Here is a 21894-nt window from a genome sequence, read left to right as displayed (position 1 = left end):
TTGTCTTTTAGGAATGGAGTCCAGCCGTAAGACTGCATCACATTAATTTTGTAAGAAATGGAGTGGAGCCCACAATGATCATTACACTACATTTCTAAATCTGTACATCTCAAATCATGGCCGTAGATCCATATTTATATGTAACCAAAACCAAATACACTTTCCTATTTTTGTTTTTTTCCTAGGAAATACACTTTCCTAAATCTTACTATAATATTTGCAGCATTGTGTTTCTGGGGTGGGGCTTCCTTTTTTGTGTTCGATACTTCCATATAGCAAAAGCTAATTTTTTTTTTATATTTTCTTTTCTGGATCATTACATTCACTGTTATAAATAAGATCCTTGTTTGTTTCATTTCAGTACCCCAAAAAAAGGAGTGAGAAGAAAATAATAGAGTAGCAGTTCACAGACAGTGAAGAAAACAGTCTGTCAAGAAAAAGTTAAAGAGTGTTGAGTATTATTGTATCATATGTGAGCTGTATAAAATAAAAAGAGTTGTTATTTTTGAATGTGTAATAGTCTCTCCAGACTTTGTGTAGTAGTCTCTTGCAAGTGGAAAATTTCTTATTATAATACTATTATATTCTTCCACTCATATATTATATTTTTCACGTTCAGTTTTTTCAATTTTTTAAAGTCATTTTTTGTAAAAATTGAAAAAAAAAAGATTTTGCAAAATATTTTCATTTTTTAAAAACTAATGCATGTGTAGTCTAAAGTTTTTGGAGTGTTTTTTTTCAGTTTTTTAAAAAAATATTTTTTTTCAATTTTTACAAAAAAAAAATACTTTAAAAAAACTGAAAAGACTTAAAAATATATATTTTGCAAATTCTTTTTTTTTTTAGTTTTTACAAAAAAAAAATCTAGTTTTTACAAAATATATGCTTTAAAAAAATTGAATTTTAAAGCGGGTCGGGTTGTGAATTTTTTAAAACGGATCGGATAAAAAAATAAAATGAGTCGTTCTCATCTTGTGCTGACACGTGGCACTCCATCCAAAATAAGGGTATATTTGTTCCAAAGTATGACAGAAAAGGTATATATAGCCCAATAATATAACGAAAGATATTCTTAGATCATTTTTGAAAGTACATTGGTATATGCCTTTTGCCGTATTCTTATTAGTTACCGTTGATATTAATATTTCCATGTGGGATACTATTTCCCAACAAATATACTACTCTTTTGCTACAGTCACAAACATTTCAAAGAAGAAAGGAAACCCAGACCAGAGATTATGGCAAAGATTCAGAGGTGTAACTATGTCATGTATCTCTTGGTTTTAATACTATTAATCATGAATATATTCTTTTTTATGAAAGAGTTGGAGTCAAAGAGCAAATGCAGAGAGCAGGAGAAGAAGAAGCTGAGTTGGAGCCAGAGAGCAGCAGAGGAAGCAGAAGCAGTAGCCTCAATTTCATGCTCAGGCCATGGAAAAGCCTATCTTGATAGCCTTATCGTAGATGGAATTCCTACTTGTGAATGCTATACTTGTTGTACTGGACCTGATTGCTCTTTACTTATTCCCAACTGTTCTGCTAATGCTTTCGGGTAATACTGATCTCCCTTGTGGTTTATGATATTACGTTTACTTTTTTTGTTTTGGTTTCTTTGTAACAAGCATAGGAAGAGCTAAGGGTGCCGAAGGAGATTCATCCAAACCGCCTTTGCTGGAAAATATATTAGGCCAACAATACAACAATAACAGCCCAGTATAATCCCACTAGTGGGGTTTAGAGAGGGTAGTTTATACGTAGACCTTACCCTTATTCTGGGTAGAGAGATTATTTCCGATAGACCTTTGGCTCCCTCCCTCACTCCCTACTTTGCTCTTGGATGACTCGAACTTACCACATCTTGGTCGGAAGTGAAGAGCGCTCACCACTAGAGCAACCCACTCTTATCGGAAAATATATTAGGCGAGTTGGCCAAAATTATCTTTTATTTATATGTAGTATATGTCCTTGACTTCTTTGTACAACAACAACAACCACGTGAATTCTGGGTTTAGATAGGGTAGTATGTAGGCTTTATGTGTTTTACTTTCTTTGTATTTTGAATTCCTTTAATTAAAATCCTGTTTTTGCCGCTACCACTAGTAACAAGTCTTTTTAACTCGTTAATGTAGTTGGGATCCTCTATTCTATGAGCCATTCTGGATGGAAAATGCAGAAAGCAGTGCAGTAGTGATAGCAGGTTGGCATAGAATGGCCTATTCCTTTCCTGATCCAACCTCTCACCTTTCCCAGGAGCTTGAGAAAACCATTAGGAAGTTACATTCAAATGCCAAGAACGCTATTACAGATGGAAGATACATCGCTATTGGTGTAGGCGCTAGTCGCCTACTCAATGCTGTAGTTCATTCTCTTTCTATGGAGAATTATTCTTCCTCTCCTTACCCTGCAAAATTTTTCGCGAAACCTCCTCATTATCCGGTTTGTACCTTCTTCTCCATTACCCTATGACAAAGTTTTACATTATCCTTGAGTTTTGAATACTAAGTTGGTTTTGGTTTTGGTTTTGTCAGTTCTATAAGCTTCAAACGGACTACTTGCAAACGCGACATTATGAATTTATAGGAGATCCATCATTGTTGAACAACTCTGATATTGGTGGAGATGTGTTTGAGTTTGTGACTTCACCTAGCAATCCCGAAGGGAATTTAGAAGGTCCAGTTCTGAAAGGCGGCCCAAATGTGAAGTACATTTTTGATAGGGTCTATTATTGGCCTCAGTTCACAGCAATTCCAGCTCCTGCTGATGATGATCTCATGATTTTCTCCTTGTCTAAGCTAACTGGTCATGCTGGAACCAGACTCGGGTAATATACCAACATTTAATCTAAATTGCTTTTTGTATGACCTATAGATCACGGGTTTGAGCCGTGGAATCAGCCACTAGTGCTTGAATCAGGGTAGGTTGTCTACATCACACCCTCTTTGGGTGTGGCCTTCCCCGGACCCTGCATAAACGCGGGATGTTTCGTGCACTAGCCCTTTGCCCTTTTTTGTATGAAATCTTATACTAATACAACAGAAGCAATATGGAATGAGTATTACAAATATTTTGTCTGGACCTTGATTTATTTGTGTAAAATTCACTGAAATTGTTATATTTGAACTATGAAACCATAACTTAAATGAGGTGATGGATTCAGTTATTGAAATCCGAGTCATGAATCCATAGAATTAAAATCCGAGATTCGTCGCCTCTGATCCACATGCATTTGTGTAGGTGGGCTGTTGTGAAGGACGTGAATGTGTATAATCGAATGAAGGAATATATTCATCAGGCTGATATGGAGATATCTAAAGATACACTATTGAGAGCTTTAACTATTCTGAGAGTTGTTAATGAAGGAGATGGCAAGAAATTCTTCAATTTTGCGCATGAAATCTTGAGAGATCGCTGGGAAAAAATTAGTCACATCTTCTCCTTTTCTAAACGTTTCAGCATTCAACATATTCCAACTCAGTATTGCACATTTCTTGACAGAGCAAGAGAACCATCTCCAGGTTATATTTCTTCTCATCTTCTTATTCCTTTACTAGTGAAGTCATTTTCTACTGCTCCTTTCTTTTATTTTATTTGGTGATGATTGACTGGATATTGAACGTATGAAAGGAATAAACACTGTTTATACATATATAAACTAAATAGGTACCATAACATATTAAAAGTACTCTTCAAATTTTGTGGTCTTATGACATGTCGCCAATTCCTACTATATGGTATTATTAGAGAGTCTCATTAAAAGACAAATGAAAAGACAGAATTTAAAAAAAAAAATTAAATATATAAAGGTGGCGATTCTTTTTGAAACTAACTCAAATGGTGTGCGGATGTCATTCTCTCTTCTTCTTTTTTTGGGTTTGATGTTCAATTATTGGAGCCTAACTAAATTTGTTCGTGTTAGAAATTATCACATTGGGATTAAAACATTCTCCAACAAAAACAACTTTGTATCAGAATTCGAACCAAAAATCTCTGATTCAGAATAATAAACTATTTTAACACTGTCACAATCCGTATTGGTAATGCGGATTTCATTCTCACTATTTATTTATCTACTGCTGTCACCTAGCACTACCTCCCATGCTCTGTTAATCTCTTTTATAACAACCTACCACGTGACTGATGAAAGGATTCCTCTGTACTATTATTTTAAATTTTTACATGACAAAATTGAACCGTATCAAATTTACTTGACCAAGCGCTTCCAGAGATTTTTAAGATACTTATTATGGTTAAGATTATTAAAATTAAGAGGTTTTTGAATTAATGTTGTATATTGTATTAGGGCCCCAAAACTTAACTTACCAACGTGTCATCTCAGAAATTTCTTTCTTTGTGATTCTTAGTGGCCGCGGAGATGCCCTTTGCTATGGATGCATCCGACGTCACTAAAAATATAATACAAAAAAAAAGAAAAAAAAAAAGTACTCCCTCCGGTTCATTTTAAGTGATTTTTTGACTTTTTTTTTTGTTGTCCACAATATTAGATTTGTTCGGATATCAAAAAAGAATTAACTTTTTTTTTATAAAGTTGTCATTAAAGTAAAGAGTCTAGTTGTTGTTTGTTATATTTTCAATAAGCAGGTTAATATGATCAATTTTATTGTTAATTAATGATAAAAGATAAATTTAAAATCATTTAAAGTGTGGAAAGAGTACCAATTTGGGAGACTTTCAACAACTACAGTCCCCAAAGAGGTCTACTTTATTACAAGCATAATTACAACATTGTGATACGAATTACGCGAAATTCGGCATATGACACCATGTGCTGGTGTGTGCGCGCGCGGTTGTTGTTCTAATATAGAAATGGTGTCGATTGCAGCATTTGCATGGGTAAAGTGCAAGAGGGAAGAAGATAAAAACTGCACACACGTCTTCTTTGAAGAAGCAAAAATCAGAGGTCATCCGGGCAGCGGATTCTTTGCAGATAATACTTATGTTCGGCTCGGTCTGGTAACGCGTCAACATGATTTTGATATGCTCATTTCTCGATTGGAACAATTCATTTCTCAAGATGATGATAACGGTACTGCACAAGGCTATCTCTATAAATATCTCCAAAATATTGACCTGACTTTTATACCTTCAACTAAATTTTTTTTTTAAAATTTTGATATTACTCTTTTTTCAAAAATATTTGAACATCGAGTTCAACTAAACAATAGAATAGGGATGTGCATAATTTGGTAAATATCGAATCACCGTATTAAAATCGAAAATTTTGATATTTGATATTTAGTATTTTGGTATTCGGTATGGTATTTGGTTTAAGTTTTAAATAGAAATTAGTATTTGGTATTTTAAAATAAAATACTGAAATACCGATACCGTACCGAAATATATATTATATTATACAATACAATACACATATTATTAATTATAACATAAATATAAAAAATTTAAAATTTAAAATTTTACTTTCATTTATTCTCTAAGTTTATCGATTAACTCGAAACAAGCAACAAGATATTTCTAATGATCAAATTTATTCATTTATGTACAATTTTCTCTCTATGAGTTTATATTTGCTGGTTTTGGACTAAACTTTTGTCAACAAACATTTTTAGTTTTGTATTTTTAAGTACTTTAGTTAGGAATATTACAGTCTATGGCTCTATGCACTAATTAGTATTCAAACTGAAGTTACCGAACCGAATAAACCAAAAGCGAAAGGAGAAAAATCGAATCATACCGAATTTAATTAGGTATGGTATTGGTATAGTATTTAAAGAAATCGAATATCAAAAATACCGAACCGAAATGTCTAAATATTGTAAATTACCTATCGTAGAACACTCCTACAATAGAATCCATTTTGAAAGACAATTTAGTTCTGCGTAAGCAAATTGGTTTCATCTTTAAAAAAACAGAAAAGCAAACAACTTTTATAAATAAAACAACAACTCTTAATATAATACTCCTCGTGGTCTCAACTATTTTGCTAATGTTTGTCATTGAAATTTAATAGTAGCATGTTTTTCCCACTTCTCTGTTTTTTTTCTTTTCAATCTTAACTAAAGTGCATTTCTAAAATTTTAGGTTATTGTATATCGCCATCAATCAACAACCAGTGATCAACTCTTTTAGGTATGCTTTTCTACTTCCTCTCCTTTTATATGTTTATTTGCATTATTATTATCACATCGATCCCACGTCTGGCTATTGATTGTTTTGGGTATATTATTATATGCATTAAAATATTAAGTATTTGGCAAGTGTTTTTTTACATAAAATTTATTACATTAATTAATATATTTAAAACCTCAAATTATTGTCTAACAAAGATAAGTACATGTATGTATATCCATCTGGCTTAATCATCTACTCCCTGCGATGTTTGAATATGCATTTCACTTGAAATAATATTGCAGTTTTGCGAGTAGGAAAAAAAGTTTTTCTGAAAATTTTGAAAAAGTGATTTTTTAAAAAACTCACTTTCAAAAACTTGCAAAATTTCATGGACAAACACATTTTTAAAAAATGAACAAACGGGGCCTTAGTTTCTTGGAATTATTGCTCATTCAATACAGTTAGTTTTTTAATTTTATTTCCTTGGGTATGCGATATGCTATGAATCAAAATCTCTCTAAATCAATAGCTTACACCCATTAAATTGATTGATGATAAACTAAAGTAATACAGCACTTCGTGGAATACTCAAGGTCGGGCGGATTCAGTATTTGATGGATATGTGTGCCATTTTTTTTTAATGTAAACTTATCACTATTCAAGGAGGTTGAATTAGGGTGTATATTTGGCAGGTTCGCTCAGTTTTGAATTAATTCGGTTCGATTTGGTTCATTTTTTAATGAAAATTTTACCTCTTATAGCAAAGGTATATACCTTATTTATTATAAACTAAAGTTATTTTAAAATATTATTTTCTATAGCTACCTTTTATATTTTATAGCAAAATAAGTATTTTATGGTTTATATTACCATTGATGCATGAAATACGCTATTTATGTTTTTCCTCTCTCTTACACAGTTGAACATACATATTTTTAAGGGATTGCCGTTACTGTATTCATGAATACATGACGTAAATACATATGAATACATGCGCGTACAGCTGGACTGTCCTAATTTTAGGTACTTTTTGCTACTGTATTCATGAATAGTATTTAATTCAAATAGTATTTATCCCAATCTGGATTTTTGAGCTATAATACTATTTAAGAAATTACAGAGCAACTCAATTTGGATTCTGAAATGTGAACCAATTAGTTAATTAATAAAACATTAAATGATTACCGACTAATAATTGTTACTACTATTATATTAATACGTGATCCCTATACTAAGAGGAAGAGCTGGTGATGAAAAGAACTGTGAAGAAATCTGTTCGTTCATTTTGATCAGTTAAAGAACTCAAAGCAAAGAATATTTGCTATAGGCCAAGCTCTACTGATTCTTTGAAGGACATTAAATTACTATCTCTTTACTTCTTTGGATAGCTGAACTAAATCACAGTTACTTTAGCAGTCCATGGAATGCTATTAGTACTTTGCTAGCGCAACTTTTCTTCTTTGCTTGACTTTTATGCAGACCCATTTCACAATTAAAAAGTGATCCACTTTCTGGTATTTGATGGCAGAGTTATCATGTATTTGCGTGAAAGGTACTTGGTGGAATACTCGAGGTCGGGCGGATTCAGTATTTGATGGATACGTGTGCCATTGAGTATTTAATGTAAACTTATCACTAGTCAAGGAGGTTGAATTAGGGTGTACATTTGGCAGATTCGCTCAGTTTTGAATTAATTCGGTTCGATTTGGTTCATTTTTTAATGAAAATTTTACCTCATATAGCAAATGTATACACCCTATTTATTATAAACTAAAATTATTTTAAAATATTATTTTCTATAGCTACCTTTTATATTTTATAGCAAAATAAGTATTTTATGGTTTATACTACCATTGAGGCATGAAATACGCTATTTATGTTTTTCCTCTCTCTTAGACAGCTGAACATACATATTTTTAAGGGATTGCCGTTACTTTATTCATGAATACATGACACGAATACATGTGAATACATGCGCGTACAGCTGGACTGCCCTTATTTTAGGCACTTTTTGCTGCTGTATTCATGAATACATGGCGCGAATACATGTAAATACATGCGCGTACAGCTGGACTACTCTGATTTTAGGAGTTTTTTGTTGTTGTATTCATGAATACAACAATGCAAATATATGTGAATACACTATCGTAACAACTGAATAGTAATTATCTCTGCATAAACAATAAAAGATATCATGTGTCTCTCCTTTTGTTGATTCAGTTCCAACTTTAAAACGTACTTTTAACATTTGTGACTTCTGAGCCCGTATTTTAGATCTAGATCTTTGAGCTACAATGTTACCAATACTCTCCCGGTTTTAATTTAATGTGAACCTATTTGATTGGGTATGAAATTTAAAAAAAAAATACTTTAGAAATTGTGGTGTATAATGAATCACATATATTTTGTATGGCTATAAATCATTACATAAAGGTAAATTGTTTCCAAATATGAAAATGAGTCATTCTTTTTAGTATGGACTAAAAAGGAAATAGATTTACATAAATTAAAACGGGGAGTATTTAATTTCTGAAATGTGAATTAGTTAGCGGATTAGTTAACTAATACGTATGCTGAACCTCCAAGTAACTAAGGCCTCTCTGCTTCAGGATCCAAAAAAATATGAGGCCCCATAAATTACTTTTGATATTTGTATAGTAGTATATAATTTAATTATTGTTAATTATCATACAGCTCCAAATGTTATGTATTTTTTTTAAAAAAAAATTACTAGGTGTCCGTTAGCCGCTTTAGGGCTCAGCTAAATTTAAAGAGTCCTACATTGATAGTTAAAACGTTATACCTAAAGCTTGAATTTGAAACCAGTTGGTTAAGGAATAAAAGAGTACTTACTACTAGGAGATTTGCTTTGAGCCAAAGCTCTACTGATTTTCCAAATGCTGCCATATATAGAGAGAAAAGACAGGACTTCAACTTAGCTAGCGTTTGGCCATAGATTCCTAAATTAATTCTGAAAAATCTGATTTGGGTAAAGTTTGGTTTGAAGATGAAAATATGTTTGGACATCTGTTCTGGGTGAAGTTTGGTTTGGAAAAATATGAAACATGACTTATACCTACAAGTTCTAAAAACTATCACAGAATACCCAATAGTACAATTATCAATAACATTCATTATATTATCACAAACCATAGTCCTGAACATAAATAAATTTGATACAAAATTATCATTTTTATAATGAACTACATGATACACTATCAGATGATCGAGAAGACGAAGCAACATCGTTACAAAATAATAAATGATGGGTTCTTTTATAAAATACAAAAATTTGGGACAATTTTAAAAAAATATAATAGTGATATTTTGGCCCAAAACCAGTTATTGAGCTGGTTTTAGAATTTGGCCAAAATCTAGGCAAAATCTATGGCTAAACATGTGTTTGTCAAATAAAACCCAAGTTTATTTTGAAAAAATCTATAGTCAAACGGGTCCTTAAAGTGCAGAGAAAAAAAACTTGAAGTGCAGAATTCTAGAACGAGAAAAAAAAAGCTCATATGAGAATAAGAATAGCACAAAATGGTGTGTCGATAAGTGGAAAACAAAATTTGTTGCTAAAATAATGTCTCTTTTTTTCTTGTTTTTAAGGTACTACTATCTCTTTTTGAATTAGCTTTAAAAAAATAGTTTTCTCGGCAAAATTAGTTTTTAAGCCAAAAAATAATAAGTTGGGATTGTCTAGTTTGTTGCTTTTGATTTGTTTTAAGCAATTTTAAACTTATTTTAAACACTTTTTAACTTTGTCAAACATTAAAAAAAAAAATTTAAAAAAAAGAAGCTCAAAAGCCGATCCAAACACCCTCAGCTGATAACCTAAACACATGCAAGTTTAGAAATAACATAATCTTTCTCCACTTCTAGTCTAGACATAATACTTCAAGTTGCCTAACCAAAAAAAAAGGATAGTTTTAACAAAAGCTGACTCCTATGGGCTACAGTTGGTGAAGAGACTGAGTCGGTCAGGATTATTGAGCTGAATAAGATGTTGGATAGTTTATTTGGTATCGAGATCCATTTAGCAAATGGTATGATTGTGAAGTTCAGTGTATTTTCTCATTCATCAGTCTAATTCTCATCACATCACCTTTCTTCTTATAGCTTATTTGGATGGTTGTTATGATATCGTATTGTTACATTAAATATAATATTTATTTTGATTGTTAGTTAAATTATATTATATCGTATTGTTACATAACAACAAACGGTGTTGTCACGTCGTTCCCTTATTTTTTTCTCTCATCTTGCTCTTCCATATTATTAAACTATCTTATTTTATCATTTACCCTACTTTTTTATATAATAATTCTACCTCGTACCTTACTTCTTTTTTATAATATTACAAATTTATTCTTCCATATTGTTGTTGCATGATATCATGAAACGATAAAAAACAATACAATCAATCCAAACATTGTATACATCAAAATAATATAGTACAATACAATATAATACAATACAGTACTGTATGAAAACGTTATGAAGCTATACATAACAACCATCCAAACAAGCTGTTAGTTTTCTGTTGCAATTTCTTTACTATAGTTAGCATTTGCTTTGTAATTAGTTAGTGTTAAGTTAGTTAATACAGTCAGTTGGTTTGGTGTATTATTTGGGTTGTTTGATTGGTGCTTTTATCCAGAGGTCTAATGGAGGACCAAAAAGTACTCTAGGCTTTCGCTGAATTTCGTTAATGTTGCTGGAGGTTGTGGGAAAAAAAGGCTCCGACCTCTTTTCAACCTGGAGACACGGCTATGGATGCCAAATTATGGCGGTTTTGAGGCGAGAATCTAGAGGCTTGGATATTCCAAGCGGAGCATTCTACCTCGACGGTGAAGAATTGGAATGGTACTGGTGGTTATTTCGAAACAAGTAATTAATTGATTGGCCACATTTTGCTGATAAGGTGAAAATTCGATTAAACAGAAAGGGAGATTAGCGAAACTCCGGCAGGTAACCTCTGTGGTTGAGTACCAAAGTCATTTGGAAGCTAATTCGTGGGGCTTCAGTAAGTCAGATGATATGTTCATCCCCAATGGAGCAATTTAACCAACTCACCTTTGCCGCAAATCTATGATGCGAAATCTGAATGCATAAGCAAAACAGATGCGCGCAAGGTGTTCCATGAATTGTCTGATAGGTCCAAAGTTGCAAATCCTCTTGGTACAACTACTGAGGTAGATCCCAATTGATCTGGCATATCCTGTCTATGTGAAGGCTGATGTGTGTGGGTATGTACGTGCTTGTCGTTCTAACATAAAAATGGTGTCAATTGCATGGGTGAAGTGTAAGAGGGAAGAAGATAAAAACTACACACAAGTCTTTTTCCAAGAAGCAAAAATCATAGGTCGTCCAGGCAGCGGATTCTTTGTAGAAAATAATTATGTTAGACTCGGCCTGGTGACGCGTAAGCATGATTTTGATATGTTGATTCCTCGATTGGAACTATTGATTTCTCAAGAAGATGAAAACAATACTGCACAAACCTTATACTAAATTTCGTAATTTTCATTTTCCTTTGTTCCTGGTTTTCGTATTTACATGTTCTAGCTTATACAGGCGTATGCACTATATAATCAGCGGATTGAACTAAACTCAGCGTTTTTACGCGAACATAAATATTGAATTTATCAAAAGGTTCAACTCAGGGCCATGGCAAATAAACATAATACATATGGGGTGTCCAAGACTCGAAAGGAAGAGTTGCAAGAACTGCTTTGCTCTACGCTGTAAGCTAAAGATAGGTCTTGACAGCAATCTCTCCATCTTCGTTTCATTTGTAATGTTACGTGAAACATACATTGGAATGCTTACAAGTAGAGCTCTATATATTAAAGGGTGAACTATCAAATGATGTTCACACGATCAACTGTACAGATAAAAGAGGCTTGCTTACATAGAAACATTTGAAAGAATTTAGCAAATTCTTGATTGATTCTAATCAGGGGTTATCTTATTTCGTTCTTCAGGTTGCAACCAACAAGTCTTTTTTTTTAATTGGGGTTGCAACTTACAAGTCTTTCTGTTTTATTACCCTGGCAATTTGGAATCTTTCGTTTTAAAGCTTGTAAATGTTTGCTAATCCAGTCTTTTAACACTTTTGTAGTAGTTTTCTCCTAATGTTAATGTTGATTTTGTACTACTTGATACATTGTTGTTTCTCACTTGAGAGACTTGTAAACTTATGCCATGAGACTGCAGGAAAATCTTAGGCCTAGTGCCAGCAATAAGGACTTTTTTCTGATCATCCGTCCAACCCGCCCAACAGTACACTGTTTGTTTCCCTGAACATTACACGGGTTGGGTGAGCTAAGACCATTTAACCCACACTAAAAGTGTTAACTTCTTCTCCTCATAAATGTCTGCACTAAACTCCTCAACACAATAAAATCATTATAGATAACACGTGCCATGTTTTATTTGTAACAAATACAAAGCCATACCATGTTCATGAAAGACTAACAATACAAGTGCCATGTTTTCTTTTTTCTGCATAGTGAATGAAGCTATAAGCAGAGAAATTGAAGCTTGACATTCAATTCGTGTCGTCCCATTTCTTGTAGCCAGGAACCCATTTTGGACACATGGGACTAAGTAGCTGGACATGACCCTAGAATTCAATAGCTCAACAAGGGGTGCATTTTTCACACAAATGGGTGTCTTGTATTGGTTCATGGAAGCACCTAAGCTAATGCGATAGTCCATGAGTTGTCAAAAGTTCCAATTTCCACCGCCCTAATTGTGATGACCTAAAAGGTCTTCTTATGTTTTAGAACTAGAATCTGCGCTCTTAAGTCTTAAAAATATTATTTTTACTCTCATCAATTTGCGTGCACAGTCCAGGCATGTTTCTGGAAAGTTTTTATGTTGAAAATAAGAATTTATGCCATAAAAGTTGATTTTAGTTGACTTCGGTCAACATTTTTGGTAAACGGGCCCAGATCCATATTTTGACGGTCCCGGTGGGCCCATGTCGAATTATTGGACCTGGGCGTATGCCTAGAATCAAATTCGGAAGTCCCTAGCTCAAGTTATGAATTTTTGATGAAAATTAAAAATCTGAAAATTAATTATTTTTAAGAATTGATTGATGTTTGGCATTGTTAGTGCCATGTCCGTATTCTGGTTTCGGAGCCCGGTACAGGTCCATTATGATATTTAAGACTTGTCTGTAAAATTTGGTGAGAAACGGAGTTGATTTGACGTGATTCAAACGTCCAGTTGAGAAGATATGAAATTTAAAGTGTTCTGGAGAATTTTATTTGATTTGGTGCTAAATTCGTAGTTTTAGGTGTTATTTTGGCGATTTGATCGCGCGAGCAAATTCGTATGATATTTTTAGACTTGTGCATTTTTGGTTTGGATCCCCGAGGGCTCGGGTGAGTTTCGGGTAGGCCACGGGATGTTTTGGACTTTGAAAATCTGGTATTTTGCTGTAGCACGTGTTCTGGCAGGTCCTTCTTCGCGTTCGCGGAGAGTAAACTGGGAAGCTGAAGTTTTCTTCTTCACGAATGCGAAGGCTTAGTCGCGAACGTGAAGCGATGGGGGCATTACCCTTCGCGAACGCGACCATTTCCTCACGAACGCGTAGTGTTAGGCACACCTGGGGGAGGGTTGGTCGTTCCTTCATCGCGAACGCGAGCAGTGTCTCGCGAATGCGAAGGCCAGGGGGAGTAACCATCACGAAGGCGAGCAGGGTCTCGTGAACGCGAAGGCTTGGCAGCCAGTACCCTTCGCGAACGCGACAGTGGCCTCGCGAATGCGATGCACACTGTCGCCCAGTGCATAAAATAGAATCAAACACAGGTTTAAGCCATTTCTTCAATATTTTTCAAGAATCAAACGGGTAGATGCGATTTTCAAGAGTCATTTTCTTCCCCAAAGTGTTGGTAAGTGATTCTAAACCATTTTCTTTCAATTACCCATTACATTTCTTGAATTATCAATCTAAAATCTAGAGTTTTCATGGTAGAGTTAGGGGTTAGGGTAGAAACTAGAAATTTCGAAAATTTGGGGATTTAGACCTCAATTTAAGGTCGAATTCCAAAATCAATTATATATTCGGGCTCGGGGGTGAATGGGTAAATGAATTTTGGTCCGAACCTCGGATTTTGACCAAGCGGGCCCATGGTTAATTTTTTGATTTTTTGGATGAAAATTTGGGAAATTTAATTTATGCAATATAATTGATTTCTTTAGCAATATTTGATATTATTGAGTCATTTTTGAATAGATACGAATGGTTTGGAGGTGAATTCCAAAGGAAAAGCTGTGATTGAGAATTAAGTGGCCTTCAGAGCGAGGTAAGTGTCGTGTCTAACGTTGGATTGAGCGAATAGGTATTATGTATTTATTTGCTATGTGTTTGGTTGTTAAATACGATGTATAGGTGATGTGACAAGTATCTATGCATCGTTGTCGAGTCATAGCATGCGAGTGAAATTCTATTCTTATCTATTTTGTAGCCTTAAATTCTACTATCCATGCTTAGCGTGTTATTTGAAATGTTAGGTGACTTATATCTGGTTTCACTGAGATTTGGTAACTTTCGAATATTGATTTAAGGTTGAGGTTCCATTGTTCTATTGATTATAGGTAAAATACTGGTTTCTTTGTGATACTCCTATCTATCCGTTGTTATTGATTCTGTGATTTGTGAGGAGGAGTGTAAAATACGAAGGGTGATGCCGTGCAGTTCTATTTATTTATTTATTTGGTGAGGTTGAGAGTAAAAACATGAAGGGTGATGCCGTGCAGTTTTCCTTTGTTGTTTTATTTGCTCAATTTGTTTAAGGATTTTCGGTTTAATTCTGTCTTTTCATTATTCTCACTCTTTATATTGTATTTTCCCTACTGTATGTCCCCTTTCCATTATTTCTGCGCCTATTTCTTTATTTACTGTTGTTGCCACTAGCATGATTATACTGTTCAGGTTATATGTGGGTGTCTTGTCCTAGCCTTGTCACTAATTCGCCGAGGTTAGGCTCGACACTTAGCAGTACATGAGATCGGTTGTACTAATACTGCACTCTACACTTTCTGTGTAGATTTTGGTACCGGCTCAGGTTGATCGAGATTTTGCTATTGGTCTGCTGTCTGGAGACTCAAGGTAGATCTGTCGGCGTTCACAGACCTTGAAGTCCCCGTCTATCTTTTAAGTCCTACTATTTTCTTTCATTCAGACAGTTGTATTTCTTTCATACTATTACTTGTAGTAAATTCTAGAATGCTCGTGAATTGTGACTCCAGATCCGGGTGGTAGTAATTAATACAGTTTTATAATATTTCGCACTTATTATATTTCATCTTAGTTAATTATTATTTTTTACTGAATGGAAATAAGGAATTGGTTTAATGATTCTCTAACATTGGCTTGCCTAGCAAGTGAAATGTTAGGCGCCATCACGGTCCTGTCGGTGGGAAATTTCGGGTCGTGATAGTTGGTATCGGAGCAGTAGGTTGCCTAGGTCTCACGATTCACGAGCAAGCTTAGTAGAGTCTGAAGGATCGGTACAGAGACGTTCGTGCTTATCTTCTAGCGGCTATGAAATTTAGGAATAATTTTCACTTCTATTCTTCTCTATCGTGCGATTTTTCTTTCCCAGTACTGATTGAACTCTTCTACTCTTATTCTCTCACAGATGGCGAGAACACGTACCGCTTCCTCAGCTGAGCAGCAGCCAGAGCCTCCAGTGGCAGCTCTTACGCGGCAGAGGTCGAGGCCGTTCCAGAGGCCGAGGTAGGGGCAGGGCTCAGCCTAGAGCCCGAGCAGCAGCCCCAACAGTGGAGCCTCAGATAGAGCTTGACGAGGATGTTCCAGCCTAGATTGTTCCTACCGGACCAGCTCAGGTTCCGTAGGGGTTCATTGCTACCCCAGTACTTCAGGACACTTTGGTCCGTTTGGTGGGCCTTATGGAGAGTGTGGCCCAGACTGGCGCATTTCCTATGGAACCAGCAGTCTCTTAGGCTGGAGGAGGAGCCCAGACTCCAACCACTCCCGCTCCGGAGCAGATAACTCCCCAGTATCAGGCTCCAATAGCTCAGCCAGTCAGATTAGTTCAGACGGTTATTGCGGTACAAGTCGGAGATGGGTCAGCTATGTCTTCTGAGGCTTTATGGCGATTGGACAGGTTTATCAAGCTCTTTCCTGTTCACTTCAGTGGTGCTCCTTTAGAGGATCCCCAGGAGTATCTTGACAGCTGCCACGAGGTCCTACGAAACAAGGGTATAATGGAGACCAATGGGGACGATTTTGTTGTATTTCAGATGACTGGTTCCTCCAAGAAATGGTGGAGAGATTACTTGTTGACCAGACCAGCTGGGTCGCCTGCTCTTACTTCGGACAAGTTCTCTCAGCTCTTCATAGAGAAGTTTCTGCCTATCACATTGAGATAAGAGCGTCGCCGTCAGTTTGAGCGTCTCCAGCAGGGCAGTATAACTGTTACTCAGTATGAGACCCGTTTTGTGGATTTGGACCGTCATGCTATTCTTCTGCTTCCCACCGAGAAAGAGAGAGAGAGGGGGTGAGGAGGTTTATTGATGAACTTGCTCAGCCTATTAGATTGCAAATGGCTAAGGAGACTGGGAGTGAGATTTCTTTTCAGGCGGCTGCTAATGTCGCCAGATGGGTCGAAATGGTTCTTACTCAGGGAGGTCAGGGGTCTGACAAGAGACCACTTCATTCCGGTAAGTTCAGCGGTGCCTTGTCTAGAGGCATGAGTACTTTTGGTAGAGGCCATCCTCCTAGGCCATTTCATTCAGCACTCTAGGCATCCCACGATGCCTCAGGTGGTCGTGACCCTCAGATGTATTATTCCGACCAGCTAGCCTACAGTGCACCACCAACTCTTATTAGTGCACCTCCACTCCAGAGTTATTAGTGTGGTTATTCAGGTCGACAAGGTCAGTTTCAGGGTTAACAGTCACAACAGCCGAGGTTATGTTATACTTGTGGTGATCCGAGGCACATTGCTAGATTTTGCCCTCGGGCAACGGGAAGCTCACATCATCAGAGTTCTCGTGCCATGGTTCCGGCACTAGTTGCTGCACCACCTGCTCAGCTAGACAGAGGCAGGGGTCAGGCAGCCAGAGGTAGAGGCCAGACTGTTAGAGGTGAAGGTCAGGCCGTTAGAGGTGGAGACGAGCCAGTTAGAGGCCGTCTTATGTAGTTTAGGGTGGTAGGGCCCAGCCTCGGTGTTATGCTTTCCCAGCCAGGTCTGAGGCTTAGTCATCTGACGCTGTTATCACATGTACTGTTTTAGTTTGTAGTGGAGATGTTTTGATTCTATTTGATCTGGGATCTACTTACTCCTATGTGTCATCCTATTTTGCTTCCTATTTGGTTTTTCCCCGTGATTCTTTGAGTGCTCCTGTGTATGTGTCCACACCAGTGGGAGAGGCTATTGTTGTAGATCGTGTTTATCATTCGTATGTGGTCACCATTGGGAGTCTTGAGACTCATGTAGATCTTCTACTTCTCGACATGGTTAATTTTGATGTCATACTGGGTATGGATTGGATGTCACCTTATCATGCTATATTAGATTGTCACGCCAAGAAGGTGACCTTAGCCTTGTAGGGGTTGCCTCAATTAGAGTGGAGAGGGAATCGTTGCCATTTTTCCAGCAGGGTTATCTCATATGTGAAGGCTCGACATATGGTCGAGAAGAGGTATCTAGCTTATTTTGCTTATGTCCGCGATTCTAGTAGGGAAGTTCCTTCTATGGATTCAGTACCGGTTATTTGTGAGTTTCCAGAGGTATTTCTTGCAGACCTGCCGGGGATGCCACCCGACAGGGATATTGATTTCTGCATTGATTTGGCTCCGGTCACTCAGCTCATTTCCATTCCACCATACCGCATGGCCCCGCCAGAGTTGAAAGAATTGAGGGAGTAGTTGCAAGATTTGCTTGATAAGGGCTTCATTGGACCTAGTGTCTCTCCCTGGGGCGTACCTGTGTTGTTTGTGAAGAAGAAAGATGGATCGATGAGGATGTGTATAGATTATCGACAGTTGGACAAAATTAGCATCAAGAACAAGCATCCATTGCCGAGGATTGATGATTTATTTGATCATCTTCAGGGTGCCAAGGTGTTTTCAAAGATTGATTTGAGATCTGGCTACCATCAGTTGAGGATTAGGGCATCCGATGTTCCTAAGACAACTTTTCGGACACGGTATGGGCATTATGATTTTCTAGTGATGTCATTTGGGCTGACAAATGCCCCAGCAACATTCATGGATTTGATGAACCGGGTGTTCAAACCCTACTTGGATTCCTTTGTGGTGGTGTTTATTGATGATATCTTGATCTACTCCCACAGTCGAGAGGAGCATGAGCAGCACCTTCGGATCGTTCTTCAGACTCTGAAAGACAACCAGTTATATGCTAAGTTCTCAAAATGCGAATTTTGGTTGAGGTCAGTTGCTTTATTGGGTCACGTTGTATCAATAGAGGGTATTCAGGTGGATCCTAAGAAGATTGAGGCCGTTCAGAACTGGCCTAGACCCACATCAGCTATAGAGATCCGTAGTTTCCTGAGTTTGGCGGGATATTACCGTCAATTTGTGGATGGGTTTTCATCCATAGAAGCCTCATTGATCATATTGACCTAGAAGGGTACCCCGTTCAGGTGGTCAGACGAGTGTGAAGCGAGCTTTCAGAAGCTTAAGACAGCTTTGACTACGGCACCGGTATTGGTGTTACCCACAGGTTCAGGATCTTATACAGTGTATAGTGACGCATCTCGTATTGGTCTGGGTGCGGTATTGATACATGGTGGAAAGGTTATTGCATATGCTTCGCGGCAGCTGAAGGTTCACGAGAAGAATTACCTTGTTCATGATCTAGAGCTGACATACATTGTCCACGCATTGAAGTTTTGGAGGCACTATCTTTACGGCATGCCATGTGAGGTTTTCACTGATCATCGGAGCTTGCAGTATTTGTTCAAGCAGAAGGAACTCAATTTGAGGCAGAGAAGGTGGTTGGAGTTATTGAAAGACTATGATATCACCATATTGTATCATCCCGGGAAGACCAATGTGGTGGCTGATGCTTTGAGTAGAAAGTCAGTCAGTATGGGTAGCCTTGCATATATTCCAATCGGTGAGAGACCTCTTGCATTGGATGTTCAGGCCTTGGCCAACTAGTTTGTGAAGTTGGATGTTTCTGAGCCCAGCTGTGTTCTAGCTCGTACAGTTGCTCGGTCTTCTTTGTTTGAGCGCATCAGAGATCGATAGGATGACGATCCTCATTTACTTTTTCTTAGAGACATAGTGCGGCATGATGGTGCCAAGCAGGTTACTGTTTGAGATGACGGAGTTTTGAGGATGTAGAGTCGTATTTGTGTGCCTAATGTGGATGAACTTCGTGAGTTGATTCTTGAGGAGTTCCACAGTTCATGGTATTCTATTCATTCGGGCACGCCAAGATGTATCAGGACTTGAGGCAACATTATTGGTGGAGGCGAATGAAGAAAGACATAGTTGCATATGTAGCTCAGTGCTTAAATTGCGAGCAGGTAAAGTGTGAGCATCAGAGACCTGGTGGTTTACTTCAGAGGTTAGATATTCCTGAGTGGAAGTAGGAGCGTAACACTATGGATTTTGTTGTTGGACTCCCATTGACCCAGAGGAAGTTCGGTGCAGTTTGGGTCATTGTGGACAGGCTGACTAGGTCAGCGCATTTCATTCGTGTGGCAGTTACCTATTTCTCGGAGCGGTTGGCAAAGATTTACATTCGTGAGATCATCCATCTTCACGGTGTGCCCGTGTCTGTTATATCTGACTGAGCTACACAGTTCATCTCGTACTTCTGGGGGGTAGTACAATGTGAGTTGGGTACGCGGGTTGAGTTGAGCATAGCATTCCATCCTCAGACGGACGGGAAGTCCGAGCGCACTATCCAGATCTAGGAGGATATGCTCCGTGCATGTGTTATAGACTTCGGAGGATCGTGGGATCAGTTCTTTCCCCTTGAAGAGTTCGCCTACAACAACAACTACCAGTCAAGCATTCAGATGGCTCCCTATGAGGCATTATATGGTAGGCTGTGCCGGTCGCCAGTTGGGTGGTTCGAGCCGGGAGAGGCTCGGTTGTTGGGCACATGATTAGTACTGGATGGCTTGGACTAGGTCAAGATTATTCAGGATCGACTTCGCACAGCTCAGTCTAGGTAGAAGAGTTATGCTGACCGTAGAGTTCGTGATGTTGCATTCATAGTCAGAGAGAGAATGTTACTTCGGGTATCACCCATGAAGGGTGTAATAAGGTTCGGAAAGAAGGGAAAGTTGAGCCCTAGGTATATCAGACCTTTTGAGATTCTGGAGAGAGTGGGAGAAGTGGCTTACAGGCTTGCGTTTCCACCTAGTTTAGCAGCTGTTCATCCGGTATTCCATGTGTCCATGCTTTGAAAGTATCACGGTGATCTGTCCGATGTGTTAGATTTCAGCTCTGTCCAGTTGGACAAGGATTTGACTTACGAGGAGGGGCCGATGGAAATTCTAGCCTGACAAGTTTGCCAGTTGAGATCAAAGAGTTACCCTTCAGTTCGAGTGCAGTGGAGAGGTCAGCCTATTGAGGCAGCTACTTGGGAGTCCGAGTCTGATATGCAGAGTAGATATCCCCACCTTTTCACCAGCCCAGGTACTTTTCTCTGTCCGTTTGAGGATGAACGGTTGTTTTAGAGGTGGAGGATGTGATGACCCAAAAGGTAATCTTATATTTTAGAACTCGAATATGCACTCTTAAGCCTTCAAAATCTCATTTTATCCTCCTCGATTTGCGTGCATAGTCCGGGCATGTTTCCGAAAAGCTTTTATGTTAAAAATAAGAATTTATGCCCTAAAAGTTGATTTTAGTTGACTTCGGTCAACATATTTGGAAAACGGGCCCAGATTCGTATTTTAACAGTCCCGGTGGGCCCGTGTCGAATTATTGGACCTGGGCGTATGCCTAGAATCAAATTCGGAAGTCCCTAGCTTAAGTTATGAATTTTTGATGAAAATTAATTATTTTTAAGAATTGATTGATGTTTGGCTTGTTAGTGCTAGGTCTGTATTCTGGTTTCGGAGCCTGGTACAGGTCCATTATGATATTTAAGATTTGTCTGTGAAATTTGGTGAGAAACGGAATTGATTTGACATGATTCAGACGTCCAGGTGAGTTTCGGGTAGGCCACGAGATGTTTTGGACTTTGAAAATCTGGTATTTTGCTACAATAGATGTTCTGGCAGGTCCTTCTTCGCGTTCGCGAAGGTACTCTCGCGAACGCGAAGAGTAAACTGGGCAGCTGAAGTTTTCTTCTTCGTGAATGCGAAGGCTTAGTGGCGAACGCGAAGCGATGGGGGTGTTACCCTTCGCGAACGCGAACGCGAACGCGACCAGCTCCTCGCGAACGCGTAGTGTTAGGCACACCCGGGGGAGGGTTGGTCGTTCCTTCATCGCGAACGCGAAGGCCATGGGGGATTAACCATCGCGAACGCGAGCAGGGTATCACGAACACGAAAGCTTGGCAGCAGTACCCTTTGGGAACGCGACAGTGGCCTCGCGAACGCGGTGCACACTGTCGCCCAGTGCATAAAAAAAAATCAAACACAGGTTTAGGCCATTTCTTCAACATCTTTCAAGAACCAAATGGGTAGAGGAGATTTTCAAGAGTCATTTTATTCCCCAAAGTGTTGGTAAGTGATTCTAAACCATTTTCTTTCAATTACCCATTACATTTCTTGAATTATCAATCTAAAATCTAGAGTTTTCATAGTAGAATTAGGGGTTAGGGTAGAAAC

The 21894-nt window shown here is 37.7% G+C and overlaps 1 protein-coding gene across 3 annotated transcripts; it reads left to right on the top strand.

The window, feature by feature from the left end:
* Positions 1 to 833: 833 nt before the first annotated feature.
* LOC104095559 (tryptophan aminotransferase-related protein 3-like) lies at positions 834 to 7874 on the top strand. Of its 3 annotated transcripts, none has more exons than XM_009601713.4 (7): positions 834 to 1552; positions 2130 to 2436; positions 2529 to 2821; positions 3235 to 3515; positions 4841 to 5044; positions 6058 to 6105; positions 7616 to 7874. In XM_009601713.4, exons 1-6 carry the CDS (start codon positions 1239 to 1241, stop codon positions 6090 to 6092), a joined length of 1434 nt encoding a protein of 477 aa, XP_009600008.1. In that variant the 5' UTR covers positions 834 to 1238; the 3' UTR covers positions 6093 to 6105; positions 7616 to 7874. The 3 variants fall into 3 exon arrangements, with proteins under 3 accessions (XP_009600008.1, XP_009600014.1, XP_009600022.1); XM_009601719.4 differs by having other exon boundaries at positions 1124 to 1552; positions 7567 to 7874; XM_009601727.4 differs by lacking the exon at positions 7616 to 7874 and adding an exon at positions 7007 to 7210 and having other exon boundaries at positions 1124 to 1552.
* The last annotated feature ends 14020 nt before the right edge of the window (positions 7875 to 21894 follow it).

This window comes from Nicotiana tomentosiformis, chromosome 2 (genome assembly GCF_000390325.3).
Source record: "Nicotiana tomentosiformis chromosome 2, ASM39032v3, whole genome shotgun sequence".
NCBI lineage: Eukaryota > Viridiplantae > Streptophyta > Magnoliopsida > Solanales > Solanaceae > Nicotiana > Nicotiana tomentosiformis.
Note: the sequence above shows the minus strand (reverse complement) of the source record. Positions and strands in the feature narration are given on the sequence as shown.